The sequence below is a fragment of the Coregonus clupeaformis genome, chromosome 5 (assembly GCF_020615455.1).
Source record: "Coregonus clupeaformis isolate EN_2021a chromosome 5, ASM2061545v1, whole genome shotgun sequence".
NCBI lineage: Eukaryota > Metazoa > Chordata > Actinopteri > Salmoniformes > Salmonidae > Coregonus > Coregonus clupeaformis.
The window spans coordinates 42,397,583-42,422,355 of NC_059196.1; the positions used below are offsets into that span (position 1 = coordinate 42,397,583).

At 44.6% G+C, this 24,773-nt stretch overlaps 1 protein-coding gene across 3 annotated transcripts in view; it reads left to right on the top strand.

Annotated features, from left to right (window-relative positions):
- LOC121566863 (LHFPL tetraspan subfamily member 6 protein) overlaps positions 1-2,506 on the top strand; it is a 133,420-nt gene extending 130,914 nt beyond the window's left edge. For all 3 annotated transcript variants that reach the window (XM_041876754.2, XM_041876756.2, XM_041876755.2), the window contains exon 4: positions 1,416-2,506. In XM_041876754.2, coding sequence (XP_041732688.1) covers positions 1,416-1,534 — 119 coding nt within the window. In that variant the 3' untranslated portion in view covers positions 1,535-2,506. The remainder of the gene's footprint in view (positions 1-1,415) is intronic.
- Positions 2,507-24,773: the final 22,267 nt, after the last annotated feature.

The following is a 24,773-nucleotide window of genomic DNA, read 5'->3' on the forward strand; positions in this document are numbered from 1 at the left end:
CTATAAAGTGAGGCTGTTTTATACAAACGTTTTGTTACACAGTCATTTGGTATAATGATAATCACAGTGTAATCAATGTCCAAAATAAGGATGGGATGTACTGTCTGTATTGTTTCTTGGTTCGTAAGTGCACACAAATCCTTTACAAATATCTGTGGGATGTCTTTGGGATGTCTTTAGGATGTCTTTGGGATGTCTTTGGGGTATCTATGAGGTCTATCAGGTGATTCCTCATGAAACCAGGACAAAATATAATCCATAGAATGGTGTTTTGGAGGAAGGATTGTTGACATATATTTGACATTTGTATCTAAATGCATAATTGAGAAATAACTTGATCAAAGATGGTATATTTATCATATTTTGGCCTACCCAGGCCTCCTTTAATACTCCATAATGTTTTATCTGTAGGTGTCCCCTTTAATATAATGTTTCATCTATAGGTGCTCCAAATCAAACGTTGGTGTTATAGAGAGGTATAATGTCTGTTATAGAGAGGCATGTTTAACTTCAGCTTTAGCACTGTTTAGTGAATGATTGTCTCTGCAACAATGACCCTATTTCACACACAGGAGGGAAAAGTCAGAGGCTTGAACTAAAATGTCAAGCAGTCCAAGACCTTTTCCCCTCAAAGGAAACATTTGGAAGCTAATATGGTAGTGTACATTTAGCATAGATGCTAAGATGCTAGTGTATGCTTAGTTCAGAAGCTACTGTACGTTTAGCATAGAAGCTAAGATGCTAGTGTACGTTTAGCATAGATGCTGTAATTTAGCACAACGAGATATAGGCCCTCAAACTGGGAATTACACTCCAACAACATATTAACCACCACAGACACAGACGCTGCTGCCATAACCCAATACAAACAAACATGAATATTTACATTTCATCACCAGACCAGGTCCCTGTTGACACCCAGAGTGGAACCATTTCATCACCAGACCAGGTCCCTGTCAACACCCAGATTACAGTGGCTGATAACAGAGGCAGCTCCCTCTGTCCCTCCCTCACTCACTCTCTCTCTCTCTCTCTCTCTCTCTCTCTCTCTCTCTCTCTCTCTCTCTCTCTCTCTCTCTCTCTCTCTCTCTCTCTCTCTCTCTCGCTCTCTCGCTCTCTCGCTCTCTCGCTCTCTCTCTCCTTCTCTCCTTCTCTCTCCTTCTCTCTCTCTCGCTCTCTCTCTCCTTCTCTCTCTCTCTCTCTCGCTCTCTCTCTCTTTCTCTCTCTCTCTCTCTCTCTCTCTCTCTCTCTCTCTCTCTCTCTCTCTCTCTCTCTCTCTCTCTCTCTCTCTCTCTCTCTCTCTCTCTCTCTCCTTCTCTCTCCTTCTCTCTCTCTCTCTCTCTCTCTCTCTCTCTCTCTCTCTCTCTCTCTCTCTCTCTCTCTCTCTCTCTCTCTCTCTCTCTCTCTCTCTCTAGGTTCCTGTGAGATTGGCTGGGCCTACTACTGTACGGGTGCTGGGGCCGCTGCTGCCATGCTGCTGTGTACCTGGATGGCCTGTTTCTCAGGGAAGAAACAGAAGCAGTACCCCTACTAGATGACCCGACTGGGGGGAGGGAGGAGGAGAGGGGGTACCCCAACTAGATGACCCGACTGGGGGGAGGGAGGAGAGGGGGTACCCCAACTAGATGACCCAGCTGGAGGAGGAGAGGGGGTACCCCAACTAGATGACCCGACTGGGGGGAGGGAGGAGAGGGGGTACCCCTACTAGATGACCCGACTGGGGGGAGGGAGGAGGAGAGCGGGTACCCCTACTAGATGACCCGACTGGGGGGGAGGGAGGAGGAGAGGGGTACCCCTACTAGATGACCCGACTGGGGGGAGGGAGGAGAGGGGGTACCCCTACTAGATGACCCGACTGGGGGGAGGGAGGAGGAGAGGGGGTACCCCAACTAGATGACCCGACTGGGGGGAGGGAGGAGGAGAGCGGGTACCCCAACTAGATGACCCGACTGGGGGGAGGGAGGAGGAGAGCGGGTACCCCAACTAGATGACCCAACTGGGGGGAGGGAGGAGGAGAGGGGGTACCCCAACTAGATGACCCAACTGGGGGAGGGAGGAGGAGAGGGGGTACCCCAACTAGATGACCCAGCTGGAGGAGGAGAGGGGGTACCCCAACTAGATGACCCAGCTGGGGGGAGGGAGGAGGAGAGGGGGTACCCCAACTAGATGACCCAGCTGGGGGGAGGGAGGAGGAGAGGGGGCACCCCAACAGAGACTGACTGTTATGACTGCAGGACAAGACAGACCAAGGCAGAGACTGAGAAGACTGACAAGAGTAAACAAATAGTCTTAAAAAATGGATCTTATTGTTCTGTTATGACTGCAGTACAAGTCAGACAAAACTGTTCTTATTCCTTCTCCAAGACTGTTGTTATTCCTCCTCCCTGACTGTTGTTATTCCTCCTCCCTGACTGTTGTTATTCCTCCTCCCTGACTGTTATTCCTCCTCCCTGACTGTTGTTATTCCTCCTCCCTGACTGTTGTTATTCCTCCTCCCTGACTGTTATTCCTCCTGACTTTCCTCCCTGACTGTTGTTATTCCTCCTCCCTGACTGTTTTTCTGCTGTTATTCCTCCTCCCTGACTGTTGTTATTCCTCCTCCCTGACTGTTGTTATTCCTCCTCCCTGACTGTTGTTATTCCTCCTCCCTGACTGTTGTTATTCCTCCTCCCTGACTGTTGTTATTCCTCCTCCCTGACTGTTGTTATTCCTCCTCCCTGACTGTTGTTATTCCTCCTCCAAGACTGTTGTTATTCCTCCTCCAAGACTGTTGTTATTCCTCCTCCCAGACTGTTGTTATTCCTCCTCCCTGACTGTTGTTATTCCTCCTCCCTGACTGTTGTTATTCCTCCTCTCTGACTGTTATTCCTCCTCCCTGACTGTTGTTATTCCTCCTCCCTGACTGTTATTCCTCCTCCCTGACTATTTTTCCTCCTGACTGTTGTTATTCCTCCTCCCTGACTGTTGTTATTCCCTCCTCCCTGACTGTTGTTATTCCTCCTCCCTGACTGTTGTTATTCCTCCTCCCAGACTGTTGTTATTCCTCCTCCCTGACTGTTGTTATTCCTCCTCCCTGACTGTTCTTATTCCTCCTCCCTGACTGTTATTCCTCCTCCCTGACTGTTATTCCTCCTCCCTGACTGTTATTCCTCCTCCCTGACTGTTGTTATTCCTCCTCCCTGACTGTTGTTATTCCTCCTCCCTGACTGTTGTTATTCCTCCTCCCTGACTGTTGTTATTCCTCCTCCCTGACTGTTGTTATTCCTCCTCCCTGACTGTTGTTATTCCTCCTCCCTGACTGTTCTTATTCCTCCTCCCTGACTGTTGTTATTCCTCCTCCCTGACTGTTGTTATTCCTCCTCCCTGACTGTTGTTATTCCTCCTCCCTGACTGTTCTTCCTATATGCACAATGTATGGACCAATCTCTTTTTGTTTCTCTGTCATGTACAGTGGCTTGTGAAAGTATTTACCCCCCTTGGCATTTTTCCTATTTTGTTGCTTGACAACCTGGAATTAAAATGGATTTTGGGGGGGTTTGTATCATTTGATTTACACAACATGCCTACCACTTTGAAGATGTAAAATATGTTTTATTGTGAAAAAAACAAGAAATAAAACAAAAAAACTGAAAACTTGAGCATGCATAACTATTCATCCCCCCCAAAGTCAATACTTTGTAGAGCCACCTTTTGCAGCAAATACAGCTGCAAGTCTCTTGGGGTATGTCTCTATAAGCTTGGCACATCTAGCCACTGGGATTTTTGCCCATTCTTCAAGGCAAAACTGCTCCAGCTCCTTCAAGTTGGATGGGTTCCGCTGGTGTACAGCAATCTTTAAGTCATACCACAGATTCTCAATTGGATTGAGGTCTGGGCTTTGACTAGGCCATTCCAAGACATTTAAATGTTTCCCCTTAGACCACTCGAGTGTTGCTTTAGCAGTATGCTTAGGGTCATTGTCTTGCTGGAAGGTGAACCTCCGTCCCAGTCTCAAATCTGTGGAAGACTGAAACAGGTTTCCCTCAATCATTTCCCTGTATTTAGCGCCATCCATCGTTCCTTCAATTCTGACCAGTTTCCCAGTCCCTGCCGATGAAAAACATCCCCACAGCATGATGCTGCCACCACCATGCTTCACTATGGGGATGGTGTTCTCGGGGTGATGAGAGGTGTTGGGTTTGCGCCAGACATGGCGTTTTCCTAGATGGCCAAAAAGCTCAATTTTAGTCTCATCTGACCAGAGTACCTTCTTCCATATGTTTGGGGAGTCTCCCACATGCCTTTTGGCGAACACCAAACGTGTTTGCTTATATTTTTCTTTAAGCATGGCTTTTTTCTGGCCACTCTTCCATAAAGCCCAGCTCTGTGGATTGTACGGCTTAAAGTGGTCCTATGGACAGAAACTCCAATCTCCGCTGTGGAGCTTTGCAGCTCCTTCAGGGTTATCTTTGGTCTCTTTGTTGCCTCTCTGATTAATTCCCTGCTTGCCTGGTCCGTGAGTTTGGTGGGCGGCCCTCTCTTGGCAGGTTTGTTGTGGTGCCATATTCTTTCAATTTTTTAATAATGGATTTAATGTTGCTCCGTGGGATGTTCAAAGTTTCTGATATTTTTTTATAACCCAACCCTGATCTGTACTTCTCCACAACGTTGTCCCTGACCTGTTTGGAGAGCTCCTTGGTCTTCATGGTGCCGCTTGCTTGGTGGTGCCCCTTGCTTAGTGGTGTTGCAGACTCTGGGACCTTTCAGAACAGGTGTATGTATACTGAGATCATGTGACACTTAAGATTGCACACAGGTGGACTTTATTTAACTGAATGTAATTGGTTGCACCATATCTTATTTAAGGGCTTCATAGCAAAGGGGGTGAATACATATGCAAGCACCACTTTTCCGTTATTATTTTTTTTAGACTTTTTTGAAACAAGTTTATTTTTTTCATTTCACTTCACCAATTTTGACTATTTTGTGTATGTCCATTACATGAAATCCAAATAAAAATCAATTTAAATTACAGGTTGTAATGCAACAAAATAGGAAAAACGCCAAGGGGGATGAATACTTTTACAAGGCACTGTACCTAACTATCTCTTTTTAAAGAATGCTTTCTTTCTCTCTCTCTTTCTCTCTTTCTTTTCCTCCATCTCTCTGGTTGTTGTGGTTTAGTGGTGCAGTAGTGTGGACCTGTGATAAAGAAGGAAGTAGTGTTTCTTCCATTGGTATTGTGGAGTGTTTCTGTATTCTTTTTTGGCTCATATCCTTACCCTTTAACACTTAATAAAAATGCAATAATCTCCATTATGTAAAAGCAATCCAACATGGGCTACTTCTTCCTAAATACAGCCTGCTCAGATCCAAAAAGCCTAATCATTGTTATGGGTTAACATATTCTGTAGATACAGTATATACTATGAGTTGTATGATAATGTACATTTTATCATATTAGCACACATTTTGTATACACATTTCAAGTAAGTCCCTGTTGTTATTTCTCAGTGTGTGTGTAAATAAATGTTGTTTATCTAAATATACAGTATTTAGTATGTGCATTTTTACAATGATTTTCTTCTCAACATTCCTGAACTAAAGCAAAGTGCAGTGAATCTATTAACTGATCAAACATATATTATTTCTGCTGTCTGTGACTCTCTTATCTAGGTTGTATTAAAGTCACAATCCTACATTTACATTTTAGTCATTTAGCAGACGCTCTTATCCAGAGCGACTTACAGTTAGTGAGTGCATACGTTATTATTATTTTATTTTTTCATACTGGCTCCCTGTGGGAATCGAACCCACAACCCTGGCGTTGCAAACGCCATGCTCTACCAACTGAGCTACATCCCTGCCGGCCATTCCCTCCCCTACCCTGGGCCAATTGTGCGCCGCCCCATGGGTCACGGCCGGCTACGACAGAGCCTTGATTCAAACCAGGATCTCTAGTGGCACAGCTAGCACTGCGATGCAGTGCCTTAGACCACTGCGCCACTTGCAGTGACTTTAAAGCTGAGGGGTGGGGCTGAGAAAATGTAACCGTTCACACATTCATCCACTGAACAGCAGGAAATACTGTATACTAGATATACTTGGTGTATTGGGATTTATCTGTCTGCGCCCAAATGACACCCTATATATACACACTACCAGTCAAAAGTTTGGACACACCTACTAATTCAAGGTTTTTCTTTATTTTTACAATTTTTTACATTGTAGAATAATAGTGAATACATCAAAACTATAAAATAACACATATGGAATCATGTAGTAACCAAAGAAGTGTTAAACAAATCAAAATATATTTGATATTCTTCAAAGTAGCCACCCTTTGCATTGATGACAGCTTTGCACACTCTTGGCATTCTCTCAACCAGCTTCATGAGGTTGTCACCTGGAATGCATTTCAATTAACAGGTCTGCCTTCTTAAAAGTTAATTTGTGGAATTTATTTCCTTCTTAATGCGTTTGAGCCAATCAGTTGTGTTGTGACAAGGTAGGGGTGGTTTACAGAAGATAGCCCTATTTGGTAAAAGACCAAGTCCATATTATGGCAAGAACAGCTCAAATAAGCAAAGAGAAACGACCGTCCATCATTACTTTAAGACATGAAGGTCAGTCAATACGGAACATTTCAAGAACTTTCAACGTTTCTTCAAGTGCAGTCGCAAAAACCATCAAGCGCTATGATGAAACTGGCTCGCATGAGGACCGCCACTGGAATGGAAGACCCAGAGTTACCTCTGCTGCAGAGGATAAGTTCATTAGAGTTACCAGCCTCAGAAATTGCAGCCCAAATAAATGCTTCACAGAGTTCAAGTAATAGACACATCTCAACATCAACTGTTCAGAGGAGACTGTGTGAATCAGGAATTCATGGTCGAATTGCTGCAAAGAAACCACTACTAAAGGACACCAATAAGAAGAAGACACCTGCTTGGGCCAAAAACACAAGCAATGGACATTAGACCGGTGGAAATTTGTCCTTTGGTCTGGATTCAAAATTGGAGATTTTAAGAGTGTTGGGCCAGTAACTCCCAGTCGATTAAGGCAGCCATCCGCACCGCTCTGATTCAGAGTTGGTTGGGTTAAACGCGGAAGACACATTTCGGTTGAATGCATTCAGTTGTGATTGACTAGGTTTCCCTATATTAAATCTACGGATAAAAATAACATGCATGTTGCATAGGCTTCCCAGTGATGTGTTGCGTGTGCTTCCCAGTGATGTGTTGCGTGTGCTTCCCAGTGATGTGTTCCATGCATGTTGCATAGGCTTCCCAGTGCTGTGTTCCCACCTTCTATCAACAAAATAAAGTATAAATTGCTCTCAATTCAGATTAGGTGTGTTATGTTATCAACCCCTTGGTTCAGATTAGGTGTGTTATGTTACCGACCGTGTGTTATGTACCTTACCCCTCGGTTCAGATTAGGTGTGTTATGTGTCATCGTGTTTAGAATGCTGCTCTGGTGGGACCATGGAGCGCTCAACGCTCATTAGCCAAGAGCTGCTACCCCACAATGCAGAGCATCCCTGGATGACGGTGCCCTACCCCTCAACCCTGGATGATGGTACCCTACCCCTCAACCCTGGATGATGGTACTCTACCCCTCAACCCTGGATGACGGTACCCTACCCCTCAACCCTGGATGATGGTACTCTACCCCTCAACCTTGCCTGGGAAGTCTATTTGTGTTCCTCTCTCTTCCCCCCTCTCTCCCTTTCTATCTCAATCTCTTAATGATCTCTCTCTGTGTTCCCTCTCTTTAATAAGTCAAGAGTTCCTCTCTCTCATCTTTCTCATTAGTGAGGTCGGGCACTGATGTTGGGCGATTAGGCCTGGCTCGCAGTCTGCGTTCCAATTCATTCCAAAGGTGTTCGATGTGATTGAGGTCAGGGCTCTGTGCAGGCCAGTCAAGTTCTTTCACACCGATCTCAACAAACCATTTCTGTGTGGACCTCACTTTGTGCACAGGGGCATTGTCTTGCTGAAATAGGAAAAGGGCCTTCCCCAAACTGTTGCCACGAAGTTGGAAGCACAGAATCATCTAGAATGTAATTGTATGCTGTAGCGTTAAGATTTCCCTTCACTGGGACTAAGGGGCCTAGCCTGAACCATGAAAAACAGCCCCAGACCATTATTCCTCCTCCACCAAACTTTACAGTTGGCACTATGCATTGGGGCAGGTAGCGTTCTCCTAGCATCCGCCAAACCCAGATTTGTCTGTCGGACTGCCAGATGGTGAAGCGTGATTCATCATTCCAGAGAAACGTTTCCACTGCTCCAGAGTCCAATGGCGGCGAGCTTTACACCACTCCAGCCGACGGTTGGCATTGCGCATGGTGATCTTAGGCTTGTGTGCGGCTGCTCGGCCATGGAAACCCATTTCATGAAGCTCCCGACAAACAGTTATTGTGCTGACATTGCTTCCAGAGGCAGTTTGGAACTCAGTAGTGAGTGTTGCAACCGAGGACAGACGATTTTTACGCACTTCAGCACTCGGCGGCCCCATTCTGTGAGCTTGTTTGGACTACCATTTCGCGGCTGAGGCCGTTGTTGCTCCTAGACGTTTCTACTTCACAATAACAGCACTTACAGTTGACCGGGGCAGCTCTAGCAGGGCAGAAATATGACGAATTGACTTGTTGGAAAAGGTGGCATCTTATGACGGTGCCACGTTGAAAGTCACTGAGCTCTTCAGTACGGGCCATTCTCCTGCCAATGTTTGTCTATGGAGATTGCATGGCTCGGTGCTCGATTTTATACAGCTGTCAGCAACGGGTGTGGCTGAAATAGCCAAAGCCACTAATTTGAAGGGGTGTCCACATACTATTGGCCACGTAGAATGCTACCTGCCCCGATGCATAGTGCAAACTGTAAAGTAGGAATGACAAAGTATTTTTAAAAATGTTTTATTATTTACTACCAGTCAAAAGTTTGGACACACCTGCTCATTCAAGGGTTTTTCTTTATTTTTACTATTTCCTACATTGTAGAATAATAGTGAAGACATCAAAACTATGAAATAACACATATGGAATCATGTAGTAACCAAAAAAGTGTAAAACAAATCAAAATACATTTTTATATTTGAGATTCTTCAAATAGTCACCCTTTGCCTTGATGACAGCTTTGCACACTCTTGGCATTCTCTCAACCAGCTTCACCTGGAATGCTTTTCCATCAGTCTTGAAGGAGTTCCCACATATGCTGAGCACTTGTTGGCTGCTTTTCCTGTATTCAGACCCCTTCCCTTTTTCCACATTTTGTTACGTTATTCTAAAATGTATTAAATAAAACATTTTCCTCACCAATCTATCCACAATAATGACAAAGCGAAAACAGGTTTTTAGAAATGTTTACTAATTTATTAAAAATAGAAAACAGAAATAACTTATTTACATAAGTATTCAGACCCTTTCCTATGAGACTCGACATTGAGCTCAGGTGTTTCCATTGATCATCCTTGAGATGTTTCTACTATTGATTTGACATTGTTTGGAAAGGCACACACCTGTCAATATCCACAGTTGACAGTGCATGTCAGAGCATAAACCAAGCCATGAGGTCGAAGTAATTGTCCGTAGAACTCCGAGACAGGATTGTGTCGAGGCACAGATCTACCCAAACATTTCTGCTGCATTGAAGGTCCCCAAGAACACAGTGGCCTCCATCATTCTTAAATGGAAGAAGTTTGGAGCCACCAAGACTCTTCGTGGAGCTGGCCGCCCGGCCAAACTGAGCAATCGGGGGAGAATGGCCTTGGCCAGGGAGGTGACCAAATACCCGGTGGTAACTCTGACAGAGCTCTAGAGTTCCTCTGTGGAGATGGGAGAACCTTCCAGAAGGACAACCATCTCTGCAGCACTCCACCAATCAGGCCTTTATGGTAGAGTGGCCAGACGGAAGCCACTCCTCAGTAAAAGTCTGATGAAACCAAAATTGAACACTTTGGCCTGAATGCCAAGCGTCACGTCCGGAGGAAACCTGGCACCATCCCTACGGTGAAGCATGGTGGTGGCAGCATCATGATGTGGGGATGTCTTTCAGCGGCAGGGACTGGGAGACTAGTCATGATCGAAGAAAAGAGGAGCAGAGCAAAGTACAGAGAGATCCTTAATGAAAACCTGCTCTAGAGCGCTCAGGACCTCAGACTGGGGCGAAGGTTCACCTTCCAACAGGACAACGACCCTAAGCACACAGCCAAGACAACGCAGGAGTGGTCTCTGAATGTCCTTGAGTGGCCCAGCCAGAGCATGGACTTGAACCCGATCGAACATCTCTGGAGAGACCTGAAAATAGCTGTGCAGCAATGCTCCCCATCCAACCTGACAGAGCTTGAGGGGATCTGCAGAGAAGAATTGGAGAAACTCCCCAAATACAGGTGTGCCAAGCTTATAGCGTAATATCCAAGAAGACTCGAGTCTCTAATCACTGCCAAAGGTGCTTCAACAAAGTACTGAGGAAAGGGTCTGAATACTTATCTAAATGTAATATTTCATTTTTTCACACATACATTTGCAAACATTTCTAAAAACCTGTTTTTGCTCTGTCATTTACATTTTAGTCATTTAGCAGACGCTCTTATCCAGAGCGACTTACAGGAGCAATTAGGGTTAAGTGCCTTGCTTAAGGGCACATCGGCAGATTTTTCACGTAGTCGGCTCAGGGATTAGAACCAGCGACCTTTCGGTTACTGGCACAACGCTCTTACCCAAAAAGCTACCTGCCGCCCTATGGGGTATTGTGTGTAGATTGATGAGGGAAAAAAACGATTTAATCAATTTTAGAATAAGGCTGTAACGTAACAAAATGTGGAAAAAGTCAAGGGGTCTGAATACTTTTCGAATGCACTGTATTTTGCAATCTATATGGCACAGCTGTAAATGTTTTGGTCCTTAAATGAAACTGGTATACTTTTTTATTCATCACAATTTTTCAAGCCAATTTTGGTCTTTAATGCAAGGCCGACAGACAACTTCCTTACTTCCTCCCCCTTCCACTTGCCTCTTCCATTTTTGCGGTAAGGCTGCAATTAGTTGGTTGTAATTTTGAGTAGAGCAGACATTTCCATATATTTTTGTTAGCTGCATGTGCGACATAACTCCACCAGTCCTATTTATGATATCATTTACAAAGATTATACCTTTTTAAAAACATTTTTTCCAAAAATAGTTTTTTAAAATCAAATAATATATTTGAGTTTAACCATAATATTTGTTGTAATATTTGTTCTGTCTTTTCTGGTGGATTAAACTGAAATTGAAACCAACTTTCTATGGCTTGTTTTGAAAAATTGTGATATTTTGGAAATTATTTTATTTTCAAATAACCGAAAGTGAGAGGTTGTAATCTGAATAAAGGGAAAAAGGCCATTCTTGAAAATGAGGTGAGACATTCTTACTAATCTGCTAGAGAACTAGTTTGGATTTAAGTATAACTTTTGTATGACTGAAGCCTTTAGTGAGAGGTGTAATGCTTTAATATTTAATAAAGTATTAATGATTCAAAAAAAGAAGCTTCGACAGCTAATGCCAATGTGTCTACCAGTTCAGTTTCTCAGATCTGTCATAAAAAATATGCATTACTTACTGAAGTGTGAATGAATGAAAACACGTTGAGTAACACCATGTCAAGGGAAATCCCCCCCCACATGAAGTGAATAATTATACTGTTTTGATTCAATCAAATGTTATGGTTCTGCTCTCACTAAACCTCCCTGTTTCTGTTCTCCTTTCTGCTTTTGTGGGCCCTTGTCGAATGTAAAGTAACCTTCCTGTTCCTGTTTCTGTTTTCCCATCTACCTGCTTTTGTGGGCCCTTGTCAAATGTCAAGTAAGTACGTAGCCAAGGCTTGTGCAATCTGGAAAGCCTCATAGGTCAACATTGGTGCACTATAAAGGGAGTAGGGTGCCATTTGGGATGCACACTAAGAGTAAAATGTATCAGGGAGGAATCTAATAGGCGTAAAATAGATCTTTTGTATTTACATTTACAGTTTTACATTTACATAATTTAGCAGACGCTCTTATCCAGAGCCACTTACAAATTGGTGCATTCACCTTATAGCCAGTGGGATAAACACTTTACAATGTTGGTTTTTTTTTTTGGGGGGGGGGCGTAGAAGGATTACTTTGTCCTATCCCAGGTATTCCTTAAAGAGGTGGGGTTTCAAATGTCTCCGGAGGGTGGTGAGTGACTCCGCTGTCCTGGTGTCGTGGTGGAGCTTGTTCCACCATTGGGGTGCCAGAGCAGCGAACAGTTTTGACTGGGCTGAGCGGGAACTGTGCTTCCGCAGAGGTAGGGGAGCCAGCAGGCCAGAGGTGGATGAACGCAATGCCCTCGTTTGGGTGTAGGGACTGATCAGAGCCTGAAGGTACGGAGGTGCCGTTCCCCTCACAGCTCCGTAGGCAAGCACCGTGGTCTTGTAGCAGATGCGAGCTTCAACTGGAAGCCAGTGGAGTGTGCGGAGGAGCGGGGTGACGTGAGAGAACTTGGGAAGGTTGAACACCAGACGGGCTGCGGCATTCTGGATGAGTTGTAGGGGTTTAATGGCACAGGCAGGGAGCCCAGCCAACAGTGAGTTGCAGTAATCCAGACGGGAGATGACAAGTGCCTGGATTAGGACCTGTGCCGCTTCCTGTGTAAGTTTACTTATTCTCATTTACAGCACTGACCTGGGAATAGTTACAGGGGAGAGGAATTAGCCAATTGGAAGCTGGGGATGATTAGGTGGCCGTGATGGTATGAAGTTAACCAGGACACCGGGGTTATAACCCCTACTCTTACAATAAGTGCCATGGGATCTTTAGTGGCCACAGAGAGTCAGGACACCCGTTTAACGTCCCATCCAAAAGACGGCACCCTACACAGGGCAACGTCCACAGACCAGAGGAAAGAGTGTCTCCTGCTGGCCCTCCAACACCACGTCCAGCAGCATCTGGTCTCCCATCCAGGACCAACCCTGCTTAGTTTCAGAGGCAAGCCAGCAGTGGGATGCTGCTGACCATATATAAGATGTGCTCTTATTTATTCCAAGATGATATGTATCTCCCGAGTGGCGCAGTGGTCTAAGGCACTGCATCGCAGTGCTAGCTGTGCCACTAGAGATCCTGGTTCGAATCCAGGCACTGTTGTAGCTGGCCACGTGGGTTCGATTCCCACGGGGGGCCAGTATAAAAAATAATGTATGCATTCACTAACTGTAAGTCACTCTGGATAAGAGTGTCTGCTAAATGACTAAAATGTAAATTTAATGATATCAAAGAAGAGTATGTCCAACAATGTATGCATCACTTGTGACTTATCTGATGTTGACAGCTAATAATGTACTGGAGCGCCAAGTCTAGGTCCAAAAGGCTCCTTAACAGCTTCTACCCCCAAGCCATAAGACTGCTGAACAATCAATCAAATGGCCACCCGGACTATTTGCATTTGATTTACTAATGTACTTATCTGATGTTGAAATGATTGACAGCTAGTAATGTACTTATCTGATATTGAAATAGAACTCTCAGAGGTAAGACGAAGGACATGTAATACATTTCAATGTGTTCCAAGCTGCATTTTTCTGTGTTGATTAATTCAAGATTTCCCCAATTTCGTGATATCCAATTTGTAGTTACAGTCTTGTCCCATCGCTGCAGCTCCCCTACGGACTCGGGAGAGGAGAAGGTCGAGAGCCATGCATCCTCCGAAACACGACTCTGCCAAGCCGCACTGCTTCTTGACACACTGCTCGCTTAACCCGGAAGCCAGTCGCACCAATGTGTCGGAGGAAACACCATCCAGCTGGTGACCGAGGTCAGCTTGCAGGCGCCCGGCCCGCCACAAGGAGTCGCAAGAGCGCAATGGGACAAGGAAATCCCGGCCGGCCAAACCCTCCTCTAACCCGGACGACGCTGGGCCAATTGTGCACCGCCTCATGGGTCTCCCGGTCACGGCCGGCTGTGACACAGCCTGGGATCGAACCCGGGTCAGAAGTGACGCCTCAAGTACTGCGATGCAGTGCCTTAGACCGCTGTGCCACTCGGGAGGCCGTTTTGAGTTTTTTGAAGGTTACATGGAACAGTCAGAATATGCTTTCTGGACAACCTCAAATATCAAAGAGCCCAGGTGAAGAAGGGAGTTGATGGATGGTAAGTTAAAGAGTTCATGGTCGTGGGTGTAAGTCTGGAAAACATGGATTCAATGGAAGCTGTAATGTTTCATTTAGTCTGGAAATACACCCACACCGACTTCACATACTTTCATTTGAAACATGGAGTGACAAGTGTTTTATACACATTCATTTTGTATGCATGTTTTTTATTCAAGTTGCAAGCTAGCAAAAGTTGAAAAAGTGAAAGCCACACACTTCACTTTGTCCAAAGACAACATTTGAACTGGAAAGTGATATTTGTTGATAACAAAAGATACACAAACTTAATAATAAAATTATAATACATAATAATAATAATACAAATTTAAGAAAAATATATGTCGTAGATGGTTTGGTTGTTTGTTTCAATCCACATCAGAACAACTTGTTCTCCGCACTACACAACTACACAACTACACAACTGCAGAACTACACAACTACAGAACTACACAACTATAGAACTACACATCTTATACATTACCAGAGAGGAGTCATTATGATACTAGTCATTATGATACTAGTGAATGTAAACAGGGGCCAAAGAGGTGAATGTACACAGGGGCCAAAGAGGTGAATGTACACAGGGGCCAAAGAGGTGAATGTACACAGGGGCCAAAGAGGTGAATGTACACAGGGGCCAAAGAGGTGAATGTACACAGGGGCCAAAGAGGTGAATGTACACAGGGGCCAATAACAGTAAGGTTGTTTCACATAAAAATGTAATGCAAATTAAATGTACAGTATTACATGTAAATGTCCAGTAGCCTGTAGGCCTAGACCAGCCAAAGTTCTCAGTGACAGCCAGGTGTTTGGTACATTACAGTACATGATGTGCTCTTGGGAACAGCTAACAGTAAAATATTGTCCAAATATCTTAACAAAAACACATGACATACCTGATAATGACAAGAGCGTGCTGCCCTAGTGCTCCACATCCTCTGTAAAGTACAAATGAACAACGAATAGGGGGGCATAGTCACGCTAGCCCGATGACGACATGTAGTAAAATCAAAGGCAGTGGGGGGAGGCATCTTTTTTTTAAAATCCTGTCGGATGAACACTCAAAACAGCCTACCCGACCGCTCGGAGGCGTCCGCATGGTCCTAAAGCACTCCTTTGCATTGTTTTGCATCACATTCCAATGATAAAACTGTGGGGGGGGGGGGACAAAAATCTAATTTCAGAATGGACATGCCCCCCCGTCCCCATCCCTAGTGAAAGTTGTGCCCCTGAGTAAAATGTACAGTACAGTAGCTAGCTAGCATGTACAGTGTTCACAAATCAACAGATAAGTTCATAAATGACTGAAATGCATACATATCACAATATAATGGTGGGAGACCTTTATAATAAAACTGCCAGTGACCATATAAACTCCTTAGAAGGGTTTTAACATGTAGGATTGATCATGGGATTATTTTACAGTATCCTTCCTCTTCTAAATGGGTATAGTTCACAGGGAAGGAAGGGGGGGCAGGGGATGTTGATGAGGGGGAATACAGGAGAGGCAGGGGATGTTGATTAGGGGGAATACAGGATGATAAGGAAGTGTGAGACATTAAAAAGGGAATTTAAAACAACAAAAGGAATGTACAGTAAAATCAGGGGTGGAACTATGCAGATTCTGGGTCATTATACAACATGAAATTCAACACTTATTACATGAGCATGACAAAAATGAATAAAGAGTTCAGCGATGGAACTGTGAGAAGGAGTGAAGTCAAAAGAGAGAGAGAAAACTATTGCAATAATTTTATAAATGCAGGTCCTGCTTTTCCATGAATGAATTGTTATCAATAGGCCTTACTTGCTTAAGATAATGTTGTAGAGACCATTGTAGGTGTTAGGGCTGAATCTAGAGATTGTGGCGGTGGATGGGCGTGTTGGCTCTCTCACAGAACCCACGAACTCTCACAGAACCCACGAACTCTCACAGAACCCACGAACTCTCACAGAACCCACGAACTCTCACAGATCCAACGAACTCTCACAGATCCAACGAGTTTCATAGTTACACGGTAGATCATTCCAGGCCAATACTGGGTCATTGTAAAACCCAATAATCTCAACACAGTTCTCATTAGCTCCTCCATTTGGTTCGCCGGTTTCAATCCAATAACTTGCGGCCAGTGGTGTTTTGTCCACCCATCTCCAGGTTCCCTCAGCTTCGCTGTCAGTCAGACCAATCCAGGCACGGTGGCCAAATGCTTTGATTAAAGCTTGTTCCTCTCTGCTGTTTATGATCAGCAGGTCCGCTCCTCTGTCCAGACAGTCCTGTCTGCTCTCAGTCCAGTTTTTAGTGTCAGGGGAGATGAAGTAACAACTGCAGCCAGACTTTATTAACCAGTCTTGGGGACATATCTTGCGGACGTCTTTCTCACACACCAACTGGTCTCTCCCTTCAGTCAGGTTGGCGACTAAACGCAGCGAGACGTTAAGAGTGACTTGTAGGACACACAGCAACCCAAAGCCCACAGCAACCAATATGTAGACTCTTCTCCTGGAGTGCTGAGCTGATCCTGAGCTGTCTCTGGTGTGCTGATTGGCTGTCACATTTTCATATTCCATTGTAAAAACTTGATCCATGGATGAAACCTCATTGACGCTCTCCATAATGTTCCAACGTGGTTCGTTTTCACTCAAATCTGTGAAGCTAATCTCAACATCACTTCCCTTCTCACTGCTTATTTCATAACACATCATCATATGAACAGGAAGTTGATGGTGTGGAAAGTACATACTTGTTTTTTTTTATTTTCCACACTATGTCCAGGTTCCTCTTGACATTGCTAAGTACTTTAATGTGTCTCTAGACAAAGAGCGTCAAAGTCACCGTAGCCATATAAGGGTTCATTTCTGTAAGGCCCAGTCAGTGGTCAGTGTATTAGATGTATTAGATGTATTAGATGTATTAGATGTATTATATGTCAGCTAGCCAGTCAGTGGTCAGTGTATTAGGTCTATTAGATGTCAGCTAGCCAGTCAGGGGTCAGTGTATTAGATGTATTAGATGTCAGCTAGCTAGTCAGAGTTTTGATTTTCCACTTTCTTATGACCTACAGCTCCACCCAACACGCTACATATAATGGCACACCAGTGATCTTGTTTGGTTGTAGGGCATACCAGTAATCTTGTTTGGTTGTAGGGCCTACCAGTAATCTTGTTTGGTTGTAGGGCCTACCAGTAATCTTGTTTGGTTGTAGGGCCTACCAGTAATCTTGTTTGGTTGTAGGGCCTACCAGGAATCTTGTTTGGTTGTAGGGACTACCAGTAACTCAGCTATACAGCTGATGTCTGCTGGACTGTTCCTTTTTACGGTACTACATCCTGTTTATGTTTAGCCTCAGCCCAAACATGGTTAGCTTATTGTTGTTTCGGTTATTTCTAATTGTACTATTTCACTGTAGATCAACCAGCCCAGCTAAACCTGCCTTAGATAGCTCCTTTGTCCCACCCCCCATACACGCGGAGACCGACTCAATTGGTGCCTCTAGTGATACTATCTCTTTCATTGTTACCCAACGCTTAGGTTTACCTCCACTTTACTCATATCCTTCCATATCCTTGTCTGTACATAATGCCCTGAATCTTTTCTACAACACCCGGAAATCTGCCCCCTTTATTCTATGTACCCAACGCACTAGAAGACCAGTTTTTTTTTATTATTTTTTTTTTTTTTTTTTACCTTTATTTAACCAGGTAAACCAGTTGAGAACAAGTTCTCATTTACAACTGCGACCTGGCCAAGATAAAGCAAAGCAGTGCGATAAAAACAACAACACAGAGTTACATATGGGGCAAAACAAAACATAAAGTCAAAAAATACAACAGAAAATATATATACGGTGTGTGCAAATGTAGCAAGTTATGGAGGTAAGGCAATAAATAGGCCATAGTGCAAAATAATTACAATTAGTATTAACACTGGAATGATAGATGTGCAAGAGATGATGTGCAAATAGAGATACTGGGGTACAAATGAGCAAAATAAATAACAATATAGGGATGAGGTAGTTGGGCGGGCTAATTTCAGATGGGCTGTGTACAGGTGCAGTGATCGGTAAGGTGCTCTGACAACTGATGCTTAAAGTTAGTGAGGGGGATAAGTGTCTCCAGCTTCAGAGATTTTTGCAATTCGTTCCAGTCATTGGCAGCAGAGAACTGGAAGGAATGGCGGCCAAAGGAGGTGTTGGCTTTGGGAATGACCAGTGAGATATACCCGCTGGAGCGCAGACTACGGGTGGGTGTTGCTATGGTGACCAATGAGCTAAGATAAGGCGGGGGTTTGCCTAGCAGTGATTTATAGATGGCCTGGAGCCAGTGGGTTTGACGACGAATATGTAGTGAAGACCAGCCAACAAGAGCGTACAGGTCACAGTGGTGGGTATTATATGGGGCTTTGGAGACAAAACGGATGGCACTGTGATAGACTACATCCAATTTGCTGAGTAGAGTGTTGGAGGCTATTTTGTAAATGACATCGCCGAAGTCAAGGATCGGTAGGATAGTCAGTTTTACGAGGGCATGTTTGGCAGCATGAGTGAAGGAGGCTTTGTTTGCGAAATAGGAAACCGATTCTAGATTTAACTTTGGATTAGAGATTCTTAATGTGAGTCTGGAAGGATAGTTTACAGTCTAACCAGACACCTAGATATTTGTAGTTGTCCACATACTCTAGGTCAGACCCGTCGAGAGTAGTGATTCTAGTCGGGTGGGCGGGTGCAAGCAGCGTTCGGTTGAAGAGCATGCATTTAGTTTTACTAGTGTTTAAGAGCAGTTGGAGGCTACTGAAGGAGTGTTGTATGGAATTGAAGCTCGTTTGGAGGTTTGTTAACACAGTGTCCAATGAAGGGCCAGATGTATACAAAATGGTGTCGTCTGCGTAGAGGTGGATCTGAGAGTCACCAGCAGCAAGAGCGACGTCATTGATATACACAGAGAAAAGAGTCGGCCCAAGAATTGAACCCTGTGGCACCCCCATAGAGACTGCCATATGTCCAGACAACAGGCCCTCCGATTTGACACATTGAACTCTATCTGAGAAGTAGTTGGTGAACCAGGCGAGGCAGTCATTTGAGAAACCAAGGCTATTTAGTCTGCCAATAAGAATGCGGTGGTTGACAGAGTCGAAAGCCTTGGCCAGGTCAATGAAAACGGCTGCTCAGTACTGTCTATTATCGATCGTGGTTATAATATCGTTTAGGACCTTGAGCGTGGCTGAAGTGCACCCATGACCAGCTCGGAAACCGGATTGCATAGCGGAGAAGGTACGGTGGGATTGAAATGGTCGGGTGATCTGTTTGTTGACTTGGCTTTCAAAAACTTTTTGAAAGGCAGGGCAGGATGGATATGGGTCTGTAACAGTTTGGATCTAGAGTGTCACCCCCTTTGAAGAGGGGGGGATGACCGCGGCAGCTTTCCAATCTCTGGGGATCTCAGACGTTACGAAAGAGAGGTTGAACAGGCTAGTAATAGGGGTTGTGACAATTTCGAGCGGCTAGTTTTAGAAAGAAAGGGTCCAGATTGTCTAGCCCAGATGATTTGTAGGGGTCCAGATTTTGCAGCTCTTTTTAGAACATCAGCTGTCTGGATTTGTGTGAAGGAGAAGCGGGGGGCATGGGCAAGTTGCAGCGGAGGGTGCAGAGCTGGTGGCCGGGGTAGTGGTAGCCAGGTGGAAAGCATGGCCAGCCGTAGCAAAATGCTTGTTGAAATTCTCGATTATTGTAGATTTATCGGTGGTGATAGTGTTTCCTAGCCTCAGTGCAGTGGGCAGCTGGGAGGAAGTGCTCTTATTTTCCATGGACTTTACAGTGTCCCAAAACTTTTTTGGAGTTAGTGCTACAGGATGCAAATTTCTGTTTGAAAAAGTTAGCCTTTGCTTTCCTAACTGCTTGTGTATATTGGTTCCTAACTTCCCTGAAAAGTTGCATATCGCCCGGGGCTATTTGATGCTAATGCAGTACGCCACAGGATGTTTTTGTGCTGGTCAAGGGCAGTCAAGTCTGAGGAGAACCAGGGGCTATATCTGTTCTTAGTTCTGTATTTTTGAATGGGGCATGTCTATTTAAGATTGAGAGGAAATTACTTTTAAAGAACAACCAGGCATCCTCTACTGACGGAATGAGATCTATATCCATCCAGGATACCTGGGCCAGGTCAATTAGGAAGGCCTGCTCGCTGATGTGTTTTTGGGAGCGTTTGACAGTGATGAGGGGTGGTCGGTTTGACCGCGGACCGATCAGGACGCAGGCAATAAGGCAGTGATCGCTGAGATCCTGGTTGAAGACAGCGGAGGTGTATTTAGAGGGTAAGTTAGTCAGGATGATATCTATGAGGGTACCCATGTTTACGGATTTAGGGTTGTACCTGGTAGGTTCGTTGATAATTTGTGTGAGATTGAGGGCATCTAGTTTAGATTGTAGGATGGCCGGGGTGTTAAGCATATCCCAATTTAGGTCACCAAGCAGTACGAACTCTGAGGGATAGATGGGGGGCAATCAATTCACATATGGTGTCCAGGGCACAGCTGGGGGCTGAGGGGGTCTGTAGCAAGCTGCAACAGTGAGAGATTTATTTCTGGAAAGGTGGATTTTTAGAAGTAGAAGCTCAAACTGTTTGGGCACAGACCTGGATAGTATGATGGAGCTCTGCAGGCTATCTCTACAGTAGATTGCAACTCCACCCCTTTGGCAGTTCTATCTAGACGGAAAATGTTATAGTTGGGGATGGAAATTTCAGAATTTTTGGTGGCCTTCCTAAGCCAGGATTCAGACACTGCTAGAACATCAGGGTTGGCGGAGTGTGCTAACGCAGTGAATAACTCAAACTTAGGAAGGAGGCTTCTGATATTTATGTGCAGAAAACCAAGACTTTTACGGTTACAGAAGTCAACAAATGATAGCTCCTGGGGAGTAGGAGTGATACTGGGGGCTGCAGGGCCTGGGTTAGCCTCTACATCACCTGGACACCATATGTGAATTGATTGCCCCCCATTTATCCTCAGAGTTCGTACTGCTTGGTGACCTAAATTGGGATATGCTTAATACCCCGGCCATCCTACAATCCAAACTAGATGCCCTCAACCTCACGCAAATTATCAACGAACCTACCAGGTACAACCCTAAATCCGTAAACTTGGGTACCCTCATAGATATCATCCTGACTAACATACCCTCTAAATACACCTCAGTTGTCTTCAACCAGGATCTCAGCGATCACTGCCTTATTGCCTGCGTCCGTAACGGTCCGCGGTCAAACGACCACCCTCATTACTGTCAAACGCTCCTAAAACACTTTTAGCGAGCAGGCCTTCCTAATTGACCTGGCCCAGGTATCCTGGATGGATATAGATCTCATTCCGTCAGTAGAGGATGCCTGGTTGTTCCTTAAAAGTAATTTCCTCTCAATCTTAAATAAACATGCCCCATTCAAAAATACAGAACTAAGAACCGATATAGCCCCTGGTTCTCCTCAGACCTGACTGCCCTTGACCAGCACAAAAAACATCCTGTGGCGTACTGCATTAGCATCAAATAGCCCCCGCGATATGCAACTTTTCAGGGAAGTTAGGAACCAATATACACAAGCAGTCAGGAAAGCAAAGGCTAACTTTTTCAAACAGAAATTTGCATCCTGTAGCACTAACTCCAAAAAGTTTTGGGACACTGTAAAGTCCATGGAGAATAAGAGCACTTCCTCCCAGTTGCCCACTACACTGAGGCTAGGAAACACTATCACCACCGATAAATCTACAATAATCGAGAATTTCAACAAGCATTTTGCTACAGCTGGCCATTTTTTCCATCTGGCTACCACTAACCCGGCCACCAACTCTGCACCCTCCGCTGCAACTTGCCCATGCCCCCCCCGCTTCTCCTTCACACGTTTTGAAAGAGCTGCAAAATCTGGACCCCTACAAATCAGCTGGGCTAGACAATCTGGACCCTTTCTTTCTAAAACTAGCCGCCGAAATTGTCACAACCCCTATTACTAGCCTGTTCAACCTCTCTTTCGTAACGTCTGAGATCCCCAGAGATTGGAAAGCTGCCGCGGTCATCCCCCTCTTCAAAGGGGGTGACACTCTAGATCCAAACTGCTACAGACCTATATCCATCCTGCCCTGCCTTTCGAAAGTATTTGAAAGACAAGTTAACAAACAGATCACCGACCATTTCGAATACCACCGTACCTTCTCCGCTATGCAATCCAGTTTCCGAGCTGGTCATGGGTGCACTTCAGCCACGCTCAAGGTCCTAAACGATATTATAACCGCGATTGATTATAGACAGTACTGTGCAGCCGTCTTCATCGACCTGGCCAAGGCTTTCGACTCTGTCAACCACCGCATTCTTATTGGCAGACTAAATAGCCTTGGTTTCTCAAATGACTGCCTCGCCTGGTTCACCAACTACTTCTCAGATAGAGTTCAGTGTGTCAAATCGGAGGGCCTGTTGTCTGGACCTATGGCAGTCTCTATGGGGGTGCCACAGGGTTCAATTCTTGGGCCGACACTTTTCTCCGTGTATATCAATGATGTCGCTCTTGCTGCTGGTGACTCTCAGATCCACCTCTACGCAGACGACACCATTTTGTATACATCTGGCCCTTCATTGGACACTGTGTTAACAAACCTCCAAACGAGCTTCAATGCCATACAACACTCCTTCAGTAGCCTCCAACTGCTCTTAAACACTAGTAAAACTAAATGCATGCTTTTCAATCGAACGCTGCTGGCACCCGCCCACCCGACTAGAATCACCACTCTCGACGGGTCTGGCCTAGAGTATGTGGACAACTACAAATACCTAGGTGTCTGGTTAGACTGTAAACTCTCCTTCCAGACTCACATTAAGAATCTCCAATCCAAAGTTAAATCTAGAATCGGCTTCCTATTTCGCAACAAAGCCTCCTTCACTCATGCTGCCAAACATGCCCTCGTAAAACTGACTATCCTACCGATCCTTGACTTCGGCGATGTCATTTACAAAATAGCCTCCAACACTCTACTCAGCAAATTGGATGTAGTCTATCACAGTGCCATCCGTTTTGTCTCCAAAGCCCCATACACTACCCACCACTGTGACCTGTACGCTCTTGTTTGGTTGGTCCTCACTACATGTTCGTCGTCAAACCCACTGGCTCCAGGCCATCTATAAATCCCTGCTAGGCAAATCCCCGCCTTATCTTAGCTCATTGGTCACCATAGCAGCACCCACCCGTAGTCTGCGCTCCAGCAGGTATATCTCACTGGTCATTCCCAAAGCCAACACCTCCTTTGGCCGCCATTCCTTCCAGTTCTCTGCTGCCAATGACTGGAACGAATTGCAAAAATCTTTGAAGCTGGAGACTCTTATCTCCCTCACTAACTTTAAGCATCAGTTGTCAGAGCACCTTACCGATCACTGCACCTGTACACAGCCCATCTGAAATTAGCCCACCCAACTACCTCATCCCTATATTGTTATTTATTTTGCTCTTTTGCTCCCCAGTATCTCTATTTGCACATAATCTCTTGCACATCTAGCATTCCAGTGTTAATACTATTGTAATTATTTTGCACTATAGCCTATTTATTGCCTTACCTCCATAACTTGCTACATTTGCACACACTGTATATATATTTTCTGTTGTATTTTTGACTTTATGTTTTTTTACCCCATATGTAACTCTGTGTTGTTTTTATCGCACTGCTTTGCTTTATCTTGGCCAGGTCGCAGTTGTAAATGAGAACTTGTTCTCAACTGGCTTACCTGGTTAAATAAAGGTGAAATAAAAAATAAAATAAAATAAAAATCTTGTTTGGTTGTAGGGACTACCAGGAATCTTGTTTGGTTGTAGGTCCTACCAGTAATCTTGTTTGGTTGTAGGGCCTACCAGTAATCTTGTTTGATTGTAGGGCCTACCAGTAATCTTGTTTGGTTGTAGGGCCTACCAGTAATCTTGTTTGGTTGTAGGGCCTACCAGGAATCTTGTTCCATATCACGGCCTACCAGTAATCTTGTTTGGTTGTAGGGCCTACCAGTAATCTTGTTTGATTGTAGGGCCTACCAGGAATCTTGTTCCATATCACGGCCTACCAGGAATCTTGTTCCATATCACGGCCTACCAGGAATCTTGTTTGGTTGTAGGGCCTACCAGTCATCTTGTTTTGTTGTAGGGCCTACCAGTAATCTTGTTTGATTATAGGGACTACCAGTAATCTTGTTCCATATCATGGCTTACCAGTAATCTTGGTCCATATAACGGCCTACCAGTAATCTTGTTTGGTTGTAGGACCTACCAGTAATCTCTTTTGGTTTTAGGGCCTACCAGTAATCTTGTTTGGTTGTAGGGCCTACCAGTAATCTTGTTTGGTTGTAGGGCCTACCAGTAATCTTATTTGGTTGTAGGGCCTACCAGTAATCTTATTTGGTTGTAGGGCCTACCAGGAATCTTGTTCCATATCACGGCCTACCAGGAATCTTGTTCCATATCACGGCCTACCAGGAATCTTGTTCCATATCACGGCCTACCAGGGATCTTGTTTGGTTGTCTGTCATTTCAGAGAACACAGCTCAGTGTGTCCTCATCCAGCTAACATTGATAGAGCTCTGCTTTTTATAATGTGAAAATTACTAAACATTTCACTGTCTTTGATCCATTTCC